The sequence below is a fragment of the Lonchura striata genome, chromosome 8 (assembly GCF_046129695.1).
Source record: "Lonchura striata isolate bLonStr1 chromosome 8, bLonStr1.mat, whole genome shotgun sequence".
NCBI lineage: Eukaryota > Metazoa > Chordata > Aves > Passeriformes > Estrildidae > Lonchura > Lonchura striata.
Genome location: NC_134610.1, coordinates 6,961,471 through 6,979,014, shown reverse-complemented (window position 1 = coordinate 6,979,014; position 17,544 = coordinate 6,961,471). Strand labels below are relative to the sequence as shown.

The 17,544-nt window shown below is 40.8% G+C and overlaps 1 protein-coding gene across 4 annotated transcripts in view; it reads left to right on the top strand.

Moving 5' to 3' along the window:
- The window catches only part of MGAT5 (alpha-1,6-mannosylglycoprotein 6-beta-N-acetylglucosaminyltransferase), a 111,062-nt gene that overhangs the window by 86,270 nt on the left and 7,248 nt on the right, over nucleotides 1–17,544 (top strand). For all 4 annotated transcript variants that reach the window (XM_021548729.3, XM_021548731.3, XM_021548730.3 and 1 more), the window contains exons 12-16: nucleotides 3,594–3,743; nucleotides 10,120–10,266; nucleotides 12,937–13,053; nucleotides 13,862–13,936; nucleotides 16,334–16,491. In XM_021548729.3, the coding sequence (XP_021404404.1) occupies nucleotides 3,594–3,743; nucleotides 10,120–10,266; nucleotides 12,937–13,053; nucleotides 13,862–13,936; nucleotides 16,334–16,491 (647 nt within the window). The remainder of the gene's footprint in view (nucleotides 1–3,593; nucleotides 3,744–10,119; nucleotides 10,267–12,936; nucleotides 13,054–13,861; nucleotides 13,937–16,333; nucleotides 16,492–17,544) is intronic.

The following is a 17,544-nucleotide window of genomic DNA, read 5'->3' as shown; positions in this document are numbered from 1 at the left end:
TTCTCCACATCCATTTATGAATTCAGGGCAAATTCAGATTTATAAATTTGAAAGTTTCATATTTGACTTTGAGGAGACTTAATCTACTCTTTGTGAGTAAAACACTGTATGCATTTTAATCTCTTACTATTCCCCAGCCTTTGTGCACTCTTCGAGCTCCCTGCTAGACAGGATATTCATTATTCAGGCATGTCTTGAGAAGTCTTTGAGAGGGTGACAGTTCTTGAGCAGAGATTATGTTTGTGTCACAATCTTGATTGTCATACATTGCATGTACACTGAATTTTGGCTTACTTTTGACTTGACACTTCTACAGATAAGCACTCAGATGATGGGACTTCTCTACTTTACAGTATGCATTTAGGATACACAAAGATGTATTCCAGTACTTGCTTTTCTGAATTACATTTGTCAAGCTTTATAAAACCATTCCCTTCTGAATCTTTCTATGCAAGGAAGTGAGGCTGGATATATGGGCTGTTTTACATATGTTTTGTAGTCTGAACTTTCAAGCCATAAAACAGTTGAGGACTCTGAATCAAACTCTTCTGTAATGCAGTTGGCCTGTAGTGGTGCTTGATTTCATTCAGTGCTGAAATTTTTGTGTTCTGTAAGGGCACCCAAATGGTCCAAAATTGCACAATACTGTCATTACCTTAGATTGGCAAACTGTTGATAAAGCAGAGTTGTTAATTGCCACCAGCTACTACACTGAGAAAACTAAAAACAGACTTTAATTCTTGATGAATTGTGTTTCCACCACATATTTTTGTAGCTTTTATTTTTAAATTTTTTACCCACCAAACTTAAAATTTCACCTCTTCATACTGTGTCTTGTTGTCAACATTGTCCTAGGGAAAGACTTATCAAACAGTTGTCACTTGATTTCTTTGGTGAGAAAGGCTTTATCATGATGCTTTTAAAAGTAGGTGGAAGTGATTGATGAACAGTAATAGCAGTTCTACAGTCAGTGATCAACAAAAAGTCCTTTTCTGAATGGCATGTTTATTTTAGCTGCTGAAAAATTGTTTCAGAAAAGGCTTGTGTAGCTGTTACTCACTGTTACATTTTCATTTTGCTTCTGAGGAGAAATAATTTGCCTTTTTTAAAATGTGATTATCTTCCATCCTCTAAGTCTAGGTTTGCAGTGGGGGCAGCAGGGTGAGCAGTGCAGCCTGACAGAAACTGCAGAGAATGTCAGGTTTGCATCAGTCCCCAGCAGCTCATGATCTTGTCTCTTTGGAGAAAGTAAAGTTCAAGTGGTTTAAGATAAAAGAATAATTGCTCCCAAGTGAGCAACTCAAAAAACAAATAAATAGTTGAAGGAATGTTAGTATTTTGTTTGCAAGTCCCATTTCTTGCTTTATTTACATGTAGCCTTTCTATTTTTAAATGCCATTTTTGCACTCTCTCATTTTCTAATTCACCCTTTTTAATGTCTAGAATTTGATTATGTGTCCTGATCATTTTTCTGAGGTGGCTTCCTAGAATATCTACTTTTATGATCCAAAATAACACTTGTCTGCAAGGAATGTGGAAATTCAGGACTACTTAATGGCAAAAGGAGACAAATTTTAGTGAGCTTTAGGTGAAGTATAAGGTGCTAATAGTACTTTTATGGTACTTTGTAGGTGATTGTGAAAGCAGTTGGGTTTGACTCAAAGTAAGTAAGGAAATAAAAGAGTGAGATTTTGGTTGGATAAAGTACCCATTCATTTGGATAAGAAATGTTTTATTTATGGTTTTAGACTCTGAACTGGGAAAGAAGTTGATTATATGCCTAAGTACTATTCCGAGTTTTGACTGTGCATGGTTAATGTCATTTTTAAATAGCTAAGTATTCTGTAAAAGGTTTGTAAAATTGTCATTGCAGTCTTGAAAAGAAGTGCAATTGTAGGTAATCTTGGTTTTGATCTTTCTAGCTGCTTGTTGCTCAGGTTTTTTTTGAGTTAGAGTGCATTTGTGTCACCAGGGTTTGTGCCATGAGCCAGTAAATCTGAGGCAATGCCTTGATGTTGTGGCCACAGGTGGATGGTGTCAGTAGCAGCTGCTGCTTCTCTTCCATTCAGAACCCTGAACACTCCAGAGTTCTGCATGTGTTAAAAGCCAGGCAGGCAGGATGAAGGTATCCTCTGGAAACAAGACCAGGCCACTCATTTTATATTTCTCATGCTCATTTCCAAAGAAGTTCTAAATGGATTTTCTTTTGACAAAGTGTACAAGTTTCTCACAGTTTGTAATTATGTTTTTAGCAATTACATGAGGAACATCTCTTGCAGAGCAATTCAGATTCGAAGTAAAAAATGGAACAAGCTTTTAGCTTTTTAATAATTTGTGTTAATTAATAACAAGAGCAGCCAGAAGAACAAGAAAGCATCTTTGTCTTTATCTGTTGGCTGTTTTAGGTGACACTTTTCCCAGACAGTGTCTGGCTGGTGCAGCCTTGGCAGAGCTGCCAGAAGGGGCATTCAGGGGTGGCTCAGCCCATCCTGCCCAGCACCAGCAGAGCAGGCTGAGGGGAGAAGCCACTGTCACACATTAAACACCCTCTGCAGCAATTAATTCAGCAAGAAAAGATGTAAGAAGTAGCACTCATCCACCTAGGTGTGACATCTGCTCCTCCAGGGTTGGAAAAGACAGGATTTTCATCAGTCTGCTTTGTCCTTTGAATGAACTTCAGTAAAACTGTTGGCCAGCTTTCACACAGGGCTGTGGAGGAACTGTGCACAAAATTTACATGACAAAAATAGTGAGTGAAAGTAGAATTGGTAAAAACTCACTTGCTGCCAAGAAGAGCAACTTGTTGCCTGATTTTAGAGCTATTACTACAACTATGTGCAAATATTGAGGGAAAGTCTTCTGATCTGTGTTGCAGACTACGTGTAAATACAGTCTTCAGCTAATTGCCTTGGAATGCCAGTAGTCTTCAAAACTCAAAAAACATATGGCATTGAAAATTAAAGTAAATCTTGTGTGCAAACTAGGATGGTGTACTAGTTTTTCTTATTTTTTTTTAAATGAAATATTAAAGCCATTGCTCTTCTCTGTGTCTTTTCCAAAATGCTTTTAAAGATTCAGGTAGGCAGAACATTTGTAGGTCTCTCATGGAACTCCAACACTGGTATTTAGATAAAGGGTGTGTTCAGTTATTCAGTTGGCAAGACTGCATCTTACTAAGGTGACATTCACCCTTTTTTTCACAGAGAAGATAATTATTTTGCATCTTTGACCAAAACAGTGAAAATGTGATATTTCAAAATGGGTTTTTAGTATTTTTAGGCCAAGTATTTTTTCAGCATACTGAGATTACAGCTGTCTGATAGCACCCTGGTTTGTGTCCAATTAGAAATTAAGAGGGTCTTGGTATTCATTTCTTTATACCTTAACTTTAAATGAAAAAGCTGCAGTTTTCTTCCAGTTTAGTAGAAAACCAAACTAATAATTTAAAGATCAAACATTCTAGAAATCAAATAGGAATGAGTGAACTTCTTTCCCTGGCTTTTGTGATACAGGAGATTGAAAAGCCAACTCTGATTAAATATTGCTGCTTCAAATTTGTAACGACTAAAAATATTTTTTCCTTGCCATTACAGGATAAGAAGGCTTATCTGGATGTCATCCACACCTATATGGAGGTCCATGGAACTGTTCATGGGACAAGCACCATGTACATTCCTGGCTATGTCAAGAACCATGGAATACTCAGTGGAAGGGATTTGCAGTTTCTGCTGAGGGAAACCAAAGTAAGTTTGTCAAGCAGAAGTGGTGGCAAAAAATATCTCCAAGTAGAGGGTGTCTGAAGTGCCTGCATTTCACCTCCTATGAATAAGCTCCTAATTTAAAAGCATTGGAAAAAAATTATCATGTGTAAAGGAGCTTAAGTTGTGTTCTGTGTGCCAAGAATACATTTTTCATCATGTCTGTCTGGTGGATTGACAGCTCATATTAGAAAATTGGGATGACAACCTACAGTCCCATTTAACAACCAGCTCGAGAAACAGGGATAAATGCATTTTTCATTTTCTTGAATGTGATATTCAGCTCAAGGAGATTATCAGCTGAGAATATGCTCTGTTTTACATCCCTGAGGTCAACGTTAGGTGACATCCAAAAGCTGCCCAGCCACGTGCCTGCTGTGCCCTCCCTGTGGCTTTAACCCAGAGCAGCCCTGCTCTCAGGGAGGAGAGCAAAGCTGCCCTTCCTTCAGTTGCCATTCATGTCCTGCCCTGCCTCAGCTGTGCCCAGAGAGTGGCACAGGAGTGGTTTTTGTGATGTGCTTTGCCTGTGGCCCAGAGCCAAGGCAACTCAAGATGAGGGACAGGATATACATGGAAATCAACTTTTGTCCCCACAGTTTTGTTGGGGTTCTCTGCCCTTCCCATCATCTTTGTGGCACTCTGTAGCATTAAAACGCTTCACTAGATTACGTTTAAATAGGATGTTCACCTTCAAGTTGGTGAAAGAAGGGAGTTGTGTGTTTAACATTAGCAGAATCTGTGGAAGTGCACCACTGCTGACAGTTTCTTGCTGTGCACTTCCACAGAAAAATCTCTTTAAAAAAAAAAAAAAAGAAAAAGAAAAGAAAAAAAGAAAAAAACAAGCACCTCTTAGGCTTCCCACACAAGTGCAGAGAGCTCCTTTTTGAAGTACCTGGGAAAATGATGGTAATTTGACATCTCTGTGTGACAGCTGTTGGTAAATTATGAGTTTTTAAATACAACCACTGTGTGTATGTGCTTGATGCATGCAGATACACATAATGTTTCATATTTAAAAGTCAACATTTGCTTTCATAATAGATAATCTGAGATTACACAGCTTTTGCCTGTGTGGAGTATGAAATCCCTGTGTTAATCATAATATGGGAAGAATATTGAATATTGCCTTGTAATAGCCCCAGGTATGAACAGTGACTACCTCCTAAAAAAACATGTGTTCAAGTCACTGAAATAGTAAAATAAGCAAATGAACTTTCTGTAGAATTACTGAGGTCCCTATACAAGTACCAGTTCATAATAATAGTTATGTTTAACTAAGCCTTTCTCTCATTTTTTATCAGCCATCTTGCATGTATCACATTAAAAAGCTTGCTTTTCAGTATTAACTAGATGTCTCATCTAGTTGTTATTGGTTATATTTGCTGTGCTCTAAGATGCAATGTAAAGTCACATTCAATTTAGGACAAACTCAAGTTGATACCTACACGTTGCAGTTTAGTTGTATGGATTTTGTGACACAGGAGGGAGCAGACTACTTCCACTCAGATTTTGGGCAGTAATTGCAACATCAGATGGAAGAGACTGTTGGGATTGTGAAGTGCTCCTGAGATAGCAAATTGCTTATTTTTCACGAAAGGTATCTGGTGAAAAGCATGGATCTGTGCTGTGTTGTTGTCAGAGTCCTGGAGCATTTCAGATTTTAATGATTTTTATTCTGATGTTGGCCATGGTTTCCTTCATAACATTGTGGAAAATAATTTTCAGAATTTGCTGCATTTCTTAGTAGATGGTACTGAGAAAATCATTGATGTGTTTCAAACCCCATAACAGGAAGTCAGGGTTTTAAAAATTACATCTGCAAGCAGTATTTTTATATAGCTTTGCTGAACTTATGTTAGCAGGTTTGCAAATGACAAAAGCTGTTTTCCTTTTAAGGAAATTATTTATTTAGAATACAGCCAGGCTAACAAAACTTTGCCCTGATGATAAGCTGTTAATAGTCCATCTGCTTCTCCTAATGCATAAGTATTGTCAGGGAAATGAGAGTGCAGTGTATTTCTGATTTTTCAACTAAATGAAATTAAATATGGCTTATTGGATCATGCATTTTGCTTATTATTCCTGCCTAATACAGTTCCAATGTATCTAATTGAGCAGAAAAAGTAAAACAGCAGCATCCTGGCACTGAAAGTGGAAACTGAGATCTCCCATCTCATTTTTTGGACTTTTCAGTTGGAGGGGGATTGGGGTGGGTGGGTTTTTGGGTTTTTTTGGTGGCTGATGCTTTGTATCTCATAGGTACTCTGGCTGTTCTGCCTCAGCATATGGTTACCTGTCAGTGTTGATCAACAGACACACTTGCTCCAAGTCTTCTTGCTGCCTGTATATTCACAGTTCCAGTTTTTAATACTCTTTAAATGGCAATACTTGAACACAGCTTAGTACAAAACACTCTCACCTGTCACCAGTGGCCATCTGCTGCCTATGTGGGTCAATTGTGTTTATATCAGATGGATCATGGATTGAATTGCTAAAGTAAGTGCAGGTTTCTCACAAAAATCAAGGTGACTTGAACAGGAGCTTTGTGCCCGGAGGAGCCCCGTGTGCACATGCATGCAGTGAAGTTCAAGGACACTTTTTAATCATAATCACTTCATTCACTAGGCAGCATGGCCACAGTCCCCTAATGAATTTAGTTATGGGGTTCTGTCACCAGACTATCCCTGTGCTGCAGGTGTGTGAATAATCAGGGCCATAACTCCAGGCTGGGAACCTCTGTGGGTGCAGTGCTTGTCTGGAGCATCGTGAGGAGTCAGCAGCCTTTGTCCTCAAACTTCCAGAAACCTTCAGATGTGTTGAGACCAAGGGCAAGAATGGCCTATCATGGATTGTGATTTCAGCACTGTGTTAGCAGGTTTTTGTTAGGTCAGCTGACAGATGTTCTGGTTTTCAGAAAAGGAGAGCAAAATAATAATTTAACAAATCGCATGATTCATCCTAGTCAGAAGTGTCAACTTATGCTGCACTGCTTCACTTTGTCCTTAGACAGCAAAATACCAGTAGGTGAAGGCTCAGCCTGTGATTGTTAATCAGGGCTTTGCGTTCCCAAAATGTCTTTGGTCCCTGCAGTAGCTGTAGGACACAGCTATTCCAGGCAGCGTGCAGCTGCCATTTCGTTGTGTGTGTGCTATAAAGCAGCAGATTTCAGAGGGAGGGAGTTCTGCAGGCAGGAGGGGCTGTTTGAGATTCACCACGGCTGCTTCAGCTGTGGAGAGCATGACAAAAACGAGCCATGGCTCCAGTTCCTAATGAGGAGATGGAAAGCCATTCATCATGCTGGAGGAGAATGGGGCAGGCGAGCTGGCAGCCTTCCTGCCAACTCACAGGGCTCCTTGCCAAGTGGGCAGCTGGAGGAGTTGGACCAGGCTCTCTTGGAGGGACCAGTGTTGAATTCTTGAGAAATATTTCTCCTTTCGAGAAAGTTTCAACTTTTTCCTTCGAGTCCTTGTGAATTTTTCAGAGAGCTCAAATTCTTTTACTAAGTAGGTTTTGTGATTCCTGTATGGAGATTAATAAAAGTAGGAACAACATCCTGCTTACACAGACACAGGCAAACAAACTTTGTTTTCATATTGCCTTTTATGAAGGAATATATATTTACACTTCATAAAATCAGCTGAAAAGATATTTACCTAGTGATTCTCTTCTCAAGTTGTTTGAATCACAAAAGGATTGACTTTTGCAGGAATATTTTGCAATATGGATCTTCAGGCCTAGGGTGCAGGTGCCTTCCCGTGGTGTACTGGGTGACCAGACCTCCCTCTGATGAGAAATCACAGTCAGCACCTGCAGTGGTGGAGGCAGCAGTGTGCAGCTACACCACAAATTAGGGGAAACACAGTCTGGTCTAAATCTTCACCCTGTGGGACAGAGCCTTGTCTTCCCCATAGCCTCATCTGTATTGATGATGATGTTTGTTTCACTGGTACCTGAAAATGGTTGACTGTTATTTCTACTTTTTTCTTTTTTTCAATTATTTTTCAGTTAGTGACTTGCATACTCTTAGGAAGCACCTTGTTATTTCCAGCTTTTCTGGAAATAACAAACTGCATGTAATTCAAAGGACTAGCAAATGAGAGCATTGTGAGTTACAGAAAAGGCCTGTATTTTCTAATACTTGCTCTTTTAATCATAATGACTTTCTTGAGGCATGTAAGATATTTCTGTGTTGCTCTTTATGCCAGACAAAAATACTGACTCCCTAACCAAGGAACAGTAATTGTAGAGACTCACAGAATGGTTTGGGCTGAAAGGGACCCTAAAGGTCATCCAGTTCCACCCACTGCCATGGGCAAGGACACTTTAGAAGGGACAACTTATAAGGAGAAGGGTTTGGATTGAGTTTGGGAATTTCAGCTGGTTTGATGATGATGATGTGCTGGAGGGTGATAGAAGGGCTGAAAGAAGGATTTGAGGGGCTGCAGGCAGCTGTGAGCCAGGCTGCAACCTCAGGCCACCAGGCAGCAAACACACACACCCTTTTCTAGGGATCAGACACATCCTTCTTTCTTTCTTCCTTCAAAGGAACAGTGCTGCTTAGAGGTGAGGTTGGAAAATGGATGGGAAACAGGTGGTAAGCTATTTATTATAGATTAAGTGATGGCAGTGCTCTCCGTGCTGCCAAAACATAAACCCATGTTTCTTTTCCCATGGAGCTTCCTCCCAAATAAATGGACCAGTCAGACACAGAACTCAGCAGTGCACAGCAGCAGTTTATTAAAAGAGTGCAAAACTAAGCAAACAACCCAGCATTCCCTGCATAACTGACAAACACAGGATCATAGGAGGAATTAATACTTCAGATAGGTTTAATTGCTGGTTCTCAGCTGGTTTTCTGCCTGAACTAAGGATAGTTTAAATAAATAATATTTTATGTGCAGACTGCATGAAATGGTTTCATGTCCTTCATTTATTGTTTTCAACAGATTATCTTTTTATAAATTCAGCCTCTTTTGAGATTATATGTAGTATGCATTTCTCTGACTGAAAGGTGGTGTATTTTATGCCATATATAAAACCAGAATTTATATAACTTATCTTTAGTAGAAATAGCTTCTGGATCTTTTTGTTGTCAGCCACTGGAGAATTTCTGTAAGATGTATAAATCTGTAAGAGAGTTGAGAAACTTTTTGCAAGTAGGCAACTTCTTTAACCTGAATATTGAAAACTGAAATTAGAATATTCAGCTCCATGCAGTGCAAATTGTGTGTCCTCAGCTATGCTGAGAAGTGTTAACTTGCTTTTCTAAAATGAGCCAACTCTGAATTTATACTGTTGTTGCCATGGGTTGGGGAGGATTGATGCTGCAATGCCTGTGCACGACAGGGCTGACTGGAGGTTTATACATCAATGTTAGATTCAGCTCCTAGGAGGAGCCTCCAGCTGTGAATGTTCTGTTACTGGGATTCATTTCTGTGTTGCAGAAGATTTAATGCAGAATAGTATGCCTTGACCTCCTTGAATATATGTCCTGATTGCATGACTCTCATAGTTATGAAAGTTGTGCTTTATTTGTCCTGATAAAAGCAGTAGATAGATATAGATATAGATATAGATAGATATACATACACATTGTTTTGCAGCAGTACTGAGAAATTGTTGTTCCAACTCAGAGCTTGTAGTTCTCCCATTATACACAAACATTCAAATGAAGATCAAGAATTAATCCTATATTTAATTCAGGGGGTTCCATTATATTTGGCCAGGAAAGGGGTCAAGACTTTTTTCAAACAACTCCAAAAAAACACGTAATGTGTTCTCAGTGGAGCAGAGCCTTTTCTAGAGCACCTGGAATCTCAGCAGGAGGGGGAAAAGCTTTGGGGTGGATTTTTGCTCCGGTTTCCCTTGGAGGTGTTGAACCCTCTGAAGCCCCTGCAGGCTCTTGCTGCTTCTCTCCAGTGTCGTGAGCTGCTGTTTGCTGCCACCTACCGTTTTAATTAGGATTGTTAATTAGTGTAGCAGGAGCGTGTTGTGTTGGCAAAGCCAGCGGCTTGGCTGGTTTGGGAGGTGGGAAAACACTGGTGCAGCTGTTCCTGGAGATGGCTACTTTAGAACCTTCCACTTCAACACCAATTTTTCCCCCCGCCCAAAAAAGCCCTAAAAGGGTCTTCTTGTTACCTCAGCTCATTACAGATGATGATTGTCAAATGTGTTTTGCAGGACATTCCATTGCTGCTTGGGTGGGAGGTGGTGAGCTGTTGAATTCCTCCTGTTTTCTTCTTAGCATTGCATTTTTGTCAGGCTGGTATATTTAGAATGGGTTTTTGTTTCTTTTAAGCTAGCTCTTAGCTTTTTTTGTGAATAACAAAAATTGAAATATCCCTTGTGTTGTATTTTTCAGCTGTTTGTTGGTCTTGGATTTCCATATGAAGGGCCAGCTCCCTTGGAGGCTATTGCCAATGGATGTGCTTTTCTAAATTTAAGATTTAACCCACCAAAAAGTAGCAAAAACACAGATTTTTTCAAAGGCAAACCTACACTCCGAGAGGTAAGCTCTATTAATCTTGATAATTTTTTGAATTGAAAATGCTTGAGGGTTTCCTTTTAGTAACAGTGTGTAGGAGAAATTGCATTAATGTTCAGGGTTTAGTGCCACAGGTGTGCAACTGCTTTTTTCTTTAGTCATTAAAGGGAATATTAATCCTTATTTTTGTAGGACAATTAAAATGGTGTTGTTGGCACACTTCAAGCTTTACCTGTAGATTTCCTTTAGGTACATTCTGCTACTTCTTACTGAGACATCATAAACTGAAGTTTCACTTGGAAACCTGATGTTCTGCCCAGGAGCAGATCGTGTCATTTTGATACAGCATTTCAAAGTGTTTTTATTTTGTTGAAGAAACAGACATTGCAGTGTACTGTGCAGGAAGTAAATAGGTGTTTAAGTAAATTATGAAAGGGGCATTTGTGGGTGGTTATGTGTGTTTTGGGATTTTTTTTTTCTGAGTTAAGGTATTAATGGTTACCCACTGTGGTGTGGTTAAATGCTGAAGACTTTTGCAGAACTGACTCTTGAAGAAAACAGGAAAACCAAACTCCAAGCTTTTAAAACAGTCAGTGTGTTTAGGCTCTAGTGAGAGAAGACTGAAGCTAAGTAAACTAACCCCTCATCCTGGCACTGACTTTGGAATATTTTTATTTTATTCAGTGTAGGTAAAACTCAGCCTATACTTGTAAATATTTAATAGTCACAGAGCCATTTCTGACATCAGCACTCATGTCTGTGGCCATGGCTTGCTCACAGGTGTATATACATATATTCTTTATGTATTTACATCAAGGGAAAGCTCTCAGGTAACATGCAGGTGATGAGAACCTTGCACAGCCACACTTCCCAATTCAGGTTATGCTTGGGCCATATAAATTGTGTCCTGAGCAGCACCAGCTGGTTGATAAGCAGAAGAGTTTCCCATTTCCAATCAGGAACATAAAAAAATTCCTTATAATTTTGTGATCCCCAACTGTAATTGCCTTTCTTGTTATACACTGAATTCTTGTCCTGTACAAGCTGAAGCTTGCCTCTTCTCTCAGTCTGTTACTAACAAAGAGACAGCAATAAGGGAATAAAAGCCTGCTTAAACTTTCTCCTTGGACTTGACACCTTTATATATTTTTCTTCAGTGAGTCCCTCAGTTTTGGTCTCATTTCCAGTTGTTCTGTGCCCAAACACCATAACTGGTCAGGCTCAGTAAATAATCTGAACCCATCTAAGTGCTTTGTGGGAATTTCTGGGCTTGGAATGCCATGATAAATCCTGATGGCATGTGTCAGCACTAACAGAAATGCTGTGTACCTGACTTGTACAGATAAATAATCCCTACTGACTGCTCAAGTGCAAAGTACATCATACTTATCCATATATTGCTGCCTTCACATGCCCTGCTCACCTGTCCTGAGATTGATATTTTCTCTGACTGTTCTTCACAGCTGCATTTAGATCCAATTGTCAGTAATCCATATGCTGGTTCTTTGGGATTAAGAAAGCCCTTAAATGCTTCTCTCCATTCTTCAAGTGCTAAAGAAAAACAAAAAGAATGTATGTAGTTCTGTGACATGATTATCCATACAAGAATTTGAAGTCTGCTTTTCTGGTTTTGTAAAGTAACCTTTGCAAGTTGCTATTCTCCACAAGTGAAATGTAAGGGCTATTTTTAATGGGTTTTTTTAATAGTGAATGCAACAGTTTTTTGCAGATCAGAAGAAAAGATCAAGTACAGTATATCTCCTAGTGCAGAAGGTTCTTCCCAACAGACACTGCTTCCTGCTTCAGATCTTCTGCAATGTCTTTTTATCCTAACGACAGCATAGAGGCAGCTGTATAAACACTGCCTATAAACAACCTGTCCTGTGGGGTTTTTGGTATTTATTGAAAATGCAGTTTTCTTCTGAGGCTGGTGTGAACCTCTTCTCCTTGTGTAGCTTTTGCTCCCTTTTGTGTGTTCATGTACATGTTCTCACTGCTGGGTGACCAGTCACCAAAAATACTTACTGAGCTGTCCTGCTAGTTCTGAAAGCAACTCTGATACAGCTTTTCTTAGTTACCCTCTTGGGTATTCATTATTATTGTTTTCTGACAAACTGGTGAGCAAAATATTGGTTTTCACTCTTGGTGAGGTCACGTTACTCTTCTACTCTGTCATGAGAGTCAGAATTGATCCCTGGCTATAAAAATTACTTTGCTCACTGTTGCTCACAGCACTCTGGAAATGTTTGATATTTGAAGGATGCAGGGTGAGGATGACATCTCTGGGAGGCAGCCATGCAGGTCTAACATGACTTGTGGCTGTGAGAGGTTGTGAAGAAGGAGGGAGGCTCTGTGGCTGAGCTGTGGGGAAGCAGGATCGGGCTGCAAATAATTTCAGTAAACGTCAAGTCTTCTGTGATGTGGGTCTTTGTGAGAATTGAAGCCACAAATCAGGGGTGCACATGTCTTACTTGTGATCTGTGTTACCTGATTTGCAGTTTTCCAACTAAATTCACACTCTAAATTTAAAGAGAAAATCTGAAAAGTAACTCAGAAGGAATGATGCTGACTGTTGTGTTCTAACTGAATTTTTGCACTATCCTAGTGCATTGCATCCAAAAAGTGTGATTAAGAGAGTGAGAGGCAAGGGTATTTTTGCACATTAATTTTTACCAATATAATTTCTTCTTTCAGTTGACATCTCAGCATCCCTATGCTGAAGTTTATATTGGGAAGCCCCATGTGTGGACTGTGGACATCAATGATCTTTCTGAGGTTGAGAAGGCCGTGAAATCAATTTTGAATCAAAAGGTGAGAAATGTGTCTTCAATTTGCTATCAGCACTTGAGAGTGTAGTGTGTACTGCACATACAGTGCTTCCCAATGTTAGTCTAATGAGTGCAGCATTTTGATAGGATATTGGAAAAAATGGTTATTACTATCTGTGGTATAGAGATTCTCATGATTTAATATTGAATATGTCAGGTTCTTGAAAAAATGGGTGAATTTGTATAGAAATGAGAATTTCACATATGAATTACACAGCAAGCTGTGTTCTCTGTGCATTCAGTGAGGAGGTTTCATTGTTGATTCTTGGAGCATTGCAGACTCTGCTCTGCTCAAGTCTGACTTTGTAGCCTTCAGATTCCCACAGAAGTGCTTGTGCACTCACAGTGTAGAATGGCAATGAGGGCACTTCAAGGTGGGGAAGAGTATGAAGGAATTTTCAAAGATATCACATTCTGTTTTGTCACTTCAACTTCAGAACTGAAACTTAGTTAAAACAGGAGCTCTGGAATCCCAGAGGGTCTCAGACTAGCCTTACATCTGCCACTTTGCAGTGTACCCTGAGCTTCCATAGAGATAGTCATGGAGCAATTCTTATTGCCTTTAAAAAGAAGAAAAATCAGCTAAACCTGCTGATGGTTTTGTAAAATTATTTTGTATAATTTTATAAAATTATTTTTGTAAAATTATTATTTGCTAATGAGTTTATTAGTAACTTTTTGTTGTTACTCAAGCTGTAATGGAGTATTTGGACCAGAAGCTGCTGTCACAGAGTACACAACGAAGTTGATTGAAACTAAAACCCCCCCTAACCTTAACACTGTCTCCACAGATTGACCCTTATTTGCCCTATGAATTTACCTGTGAGGGAATGCTTCAGAGGATGAACGCCTTTATTGAAAGACAGGTATGAACTTCTGTTGTGGATGACTCTTGGATTATGTTGGAAAGGGGGACCATCTCCATTTTAAAGCTCAGTGCTACTGTTCCTGTCCAAGTAGGAATAGTAGCTGTGCAGACCTTGGCATTATATGAAAGCAGAAAGGCAAAGCAATTTTTCAGCACCTGTGTGACTTCCTTAGCTGTGTACACACATAAAAGCTTTGGATCAAGAAGGATCACTTAAATACAGTGGTACTTTTTGATAGAATTGCAGTCTCTGGGCAGAATTGCAGCCTCTGGGCAGATTTTTCAAGTATTTAGTTTCAATCAATAAAGATTTAAATGGTTTGGAACTCAGTTACTTAAAGGACTTTTGGTCCCTGGGCATTACTGCCAGCTGAGAGCAGCAGAAGATGTTCAGTTGAGTAATAAACTGCAGAGATTTACATGGGATCCTGGTTTCTAGAAATTGTGTGTTTGCTTGGACTTCTGCCCAAGCCAGCCAGATCTGTTGCAGTAGCCAGCTCTGCCTTTTGTTCTGGCAGCTGCAGAACAGAGATAGGAATAACCTTTATCTCTGAAATGTCATTTAATTGCCAGGATTTCTTTCAAGGGCACTGGACATCTGTCTGTACTTGTGTTTTTGAAGGTGGGTGCTGTTAAAGACAGTCCTAAAGGATAACACAGCTCCAGGTCAGGAGGGCAGTAAACACAGCGTAGCTATTCCCACTTCCCTGCCAATGAACACTTTAAGCTTTTTGCTGCTGTATTGATGGCAAAACCTGTAAAAGTGTCACTACTGCTTTTGATTATTCTACCCAAGTTAGTTATAATTGGGAGCATTTGTCAATCAGAAAGAAATGGAGCTCAATGTAAGGGAGAAAAAGAGACAATCAAGAGATGGCACCTGTGGCTGAAACCTGTCTCTTCCCTCTGGCCCACCCCCAAGGGCTAAGCCCTCCCTTGTGCTTCTCAGAAATCCACAGAATATTGTAATTTTGTTCATTGCTTTGACTAATGGTTGAAAGCTGGTGGTTTTTCACAGCTCCCAGGATACTCAAGGACATTTTTTAGCTGCATGTACTTAACACTTTGCCTAATTAACATGTCAGATGAACCAAAAATAAAAAGAAAAAATAAAGATTGAGACCTTATTTTGACTAGTTTGTGGTGGAGGCAGGAAGAACAGAGAAAGCAGTGCAAGCTTGAAATGGGAGCAAAGATGCTGGAATAAAGAATTGGTCTGGTTCAGTGGCTGTGTGCCTTGACCATGACAGTGGGGTCTTCAGGGGATGTTTGAGTGTGAAGAGATGGGGTCAGATACCCTGTCCCACTGGTCACTCTGTGGACAGTGGAGCTGTAGCATTTAAAGGTGTCCAGAGTTCCCCTTCTGGGGCCTTGGCAGAGGGTCAGGAGGGAGGACAATGTTCACAAGAAAGGTTTGGTGAACTCTCCATACCTTCAGCTGAAGGCCTGTATGGTCTGAGGTAAGAGAACTGTGGGCTGTGGCTGCACAGCCTGCAGTGCCACCTTCAGCTGCCTTAAACCAGCCTTGTCTCCAAGCTGCTCCATCCTGGCAGTGCCCTGCCCCTGCCAGCAGCCCAGTGTGGCTGCTGAGCCCACCCCTGCTGAGCCCACCCCTGCTGAGCCCACCCCTCCTCCCGTTTGCTCTGTGGCTGCACACACAGTTGTGTCTGCTCTGCAAGGCAGCAGCAGAGGCTGGGAACCAGAGGGAGGAGGGATTGCTTCAGTTTTGGCACTGGTGTCAAAGGAGCAGCCAGGCAACCACAGCCAGAGCAGCAGGGATTCCCTGCTGCAAATCTGGGAGCTGTTGGAGGAGGCAGGCTGGGCTGATTGAACAGACACACTGACTTTGAAAGATGTGGCCAAGCAGAGAAGTTGATAACCCAGCAGAAGATGTTTGGGGCAGGACTCTGTGAGGTCAGAAAACTGACTTGGCTCAGCAGAGGGTCAGCTGAGCCCCAGAGTTTGGCAAAGGGAGTGAGAACATTCACCCAAGAGCAAGAAAAGACAGATGAAGGAGGACACCTCCTTTGGTCTCACCTTGAAATGTGTGGGTCCCTTCCAACTCAGGATACTTTGTGATTCATGACTGTATAATATTACTTTTGTGCTTAGACCTGGAAGTATGAAAACTTGCTCCTTCAGGAGAAGAAATCAAAACAATGAAAAGAGCTTAAGCTGATATTGAGAACTAGTAAATGACTTTGAGGGCCTTGGGTCACAGTGAGGAGATGAGTTCACACAAGTTTTGGTTTAACCAGAGGAAGCAAAACATGATGGTCCAGGCCCAAATTATTTGATCACCTTTTGGTGAGAGTTGCCAAATGTTAAAATACTGCCTGAGTATTGTGAAATGTTGTCTGAACCTGTCATAACAAAACATGATCTGTCACTGCAGGATTTCTGTCACGGGCAGGTGATGTGGCCCCCATTAAGTGCCCTTCAAGTCAAAATTGCTGAACCTGGAAAATCCTGTAAGCAAGTTTGTCAGGAAAGCCAGCTCATCTGTGAGCCTTCCTTCTTCCAGCATCTTAACAAGGACAAAGCTCTGCTTAGGTAAGTATTTCTAGCACAAATATGTTGTTTGGTCTCTTTATTGCACTGGTTTTTAACACAGTTGGAATTTAAAGCACAAGTTGAGTGAGAAGGGAAGGTGGGGAGAGCAGCTCTGGCTGCAGCAAGCTGTGAGTGAGGGCCTGGCAGTGCTTTGTGGGGTGTGTGGTAGTGGTGGGGACTGCTGAGAGCACCTGCCAGGAGCACAGGGGACACAACCCTTCTGTCTCTGTTGTCCTGGGAAGAGAATTGTGAGCCCTGCTACACTGGAGGTGTTGGTGCAGATGTGTAAAACTCACCAGCTATGCATTAAGGAAAGGAATGCTGCTTTTAGGTGCTCTTTGGAAATGAGTCTGTGTTCCTCTTAGAGTGAAAACAAAGTCCTCAAACCAGGCTCCCACAAATGGCTGCTGGGGAATCTGCTTTCCAGGTTTTCCATCCCCACTTTTTGCTAAATAACATTGTAGACGATTTTGGGGGTTGTATTTTCTTTGAAAAGTTGTAATTTGCAGTGGAGTTCAGAAGCAGCTCATATAAAAACTTTCTTTTCTAGCTGTCTAGACAAAATCATAATCCTGTGGAAAAAAAACCCTGTCTGTTAAATGCTGGAAGTTACCAATGTTTCCAGAATAAGTGAAAAACAAGGTTTTGCTGGAATTGCTACCCTGGTGCTTAAGCCTTGTGGTCAGGAAATGGCAACTGGCATTTTTCATTTTCCTGCTGGCTGGTTCCTGGGAGCTGCAGGCCCTGTTCCCTGTAGCCCAGGAGCAGCATCCCTCATCCTCCCAGTCCAGCTCACCCACCTCCAGCTGCCCAGGGCTGCCTGCCTCTGTGGGGCTTCCCTGGGGAACAGACTTCCTGAAATCAAAGAGAGTATCTCCTGATTTCAGATCCTTTGAGTCTGTCCTACTGAAAAACCATGGTGTATTTAAATATTAGCTTTTGGGGAATAGTCAAAAGCATTTTTTTTCTCTTTCACTTCTTTTATTAATCTTTAGGAAACAGGAAAGCTGTAAGGGCTGTACTGCCCTCTGCAGAGAGAATCTGTACAGCAGA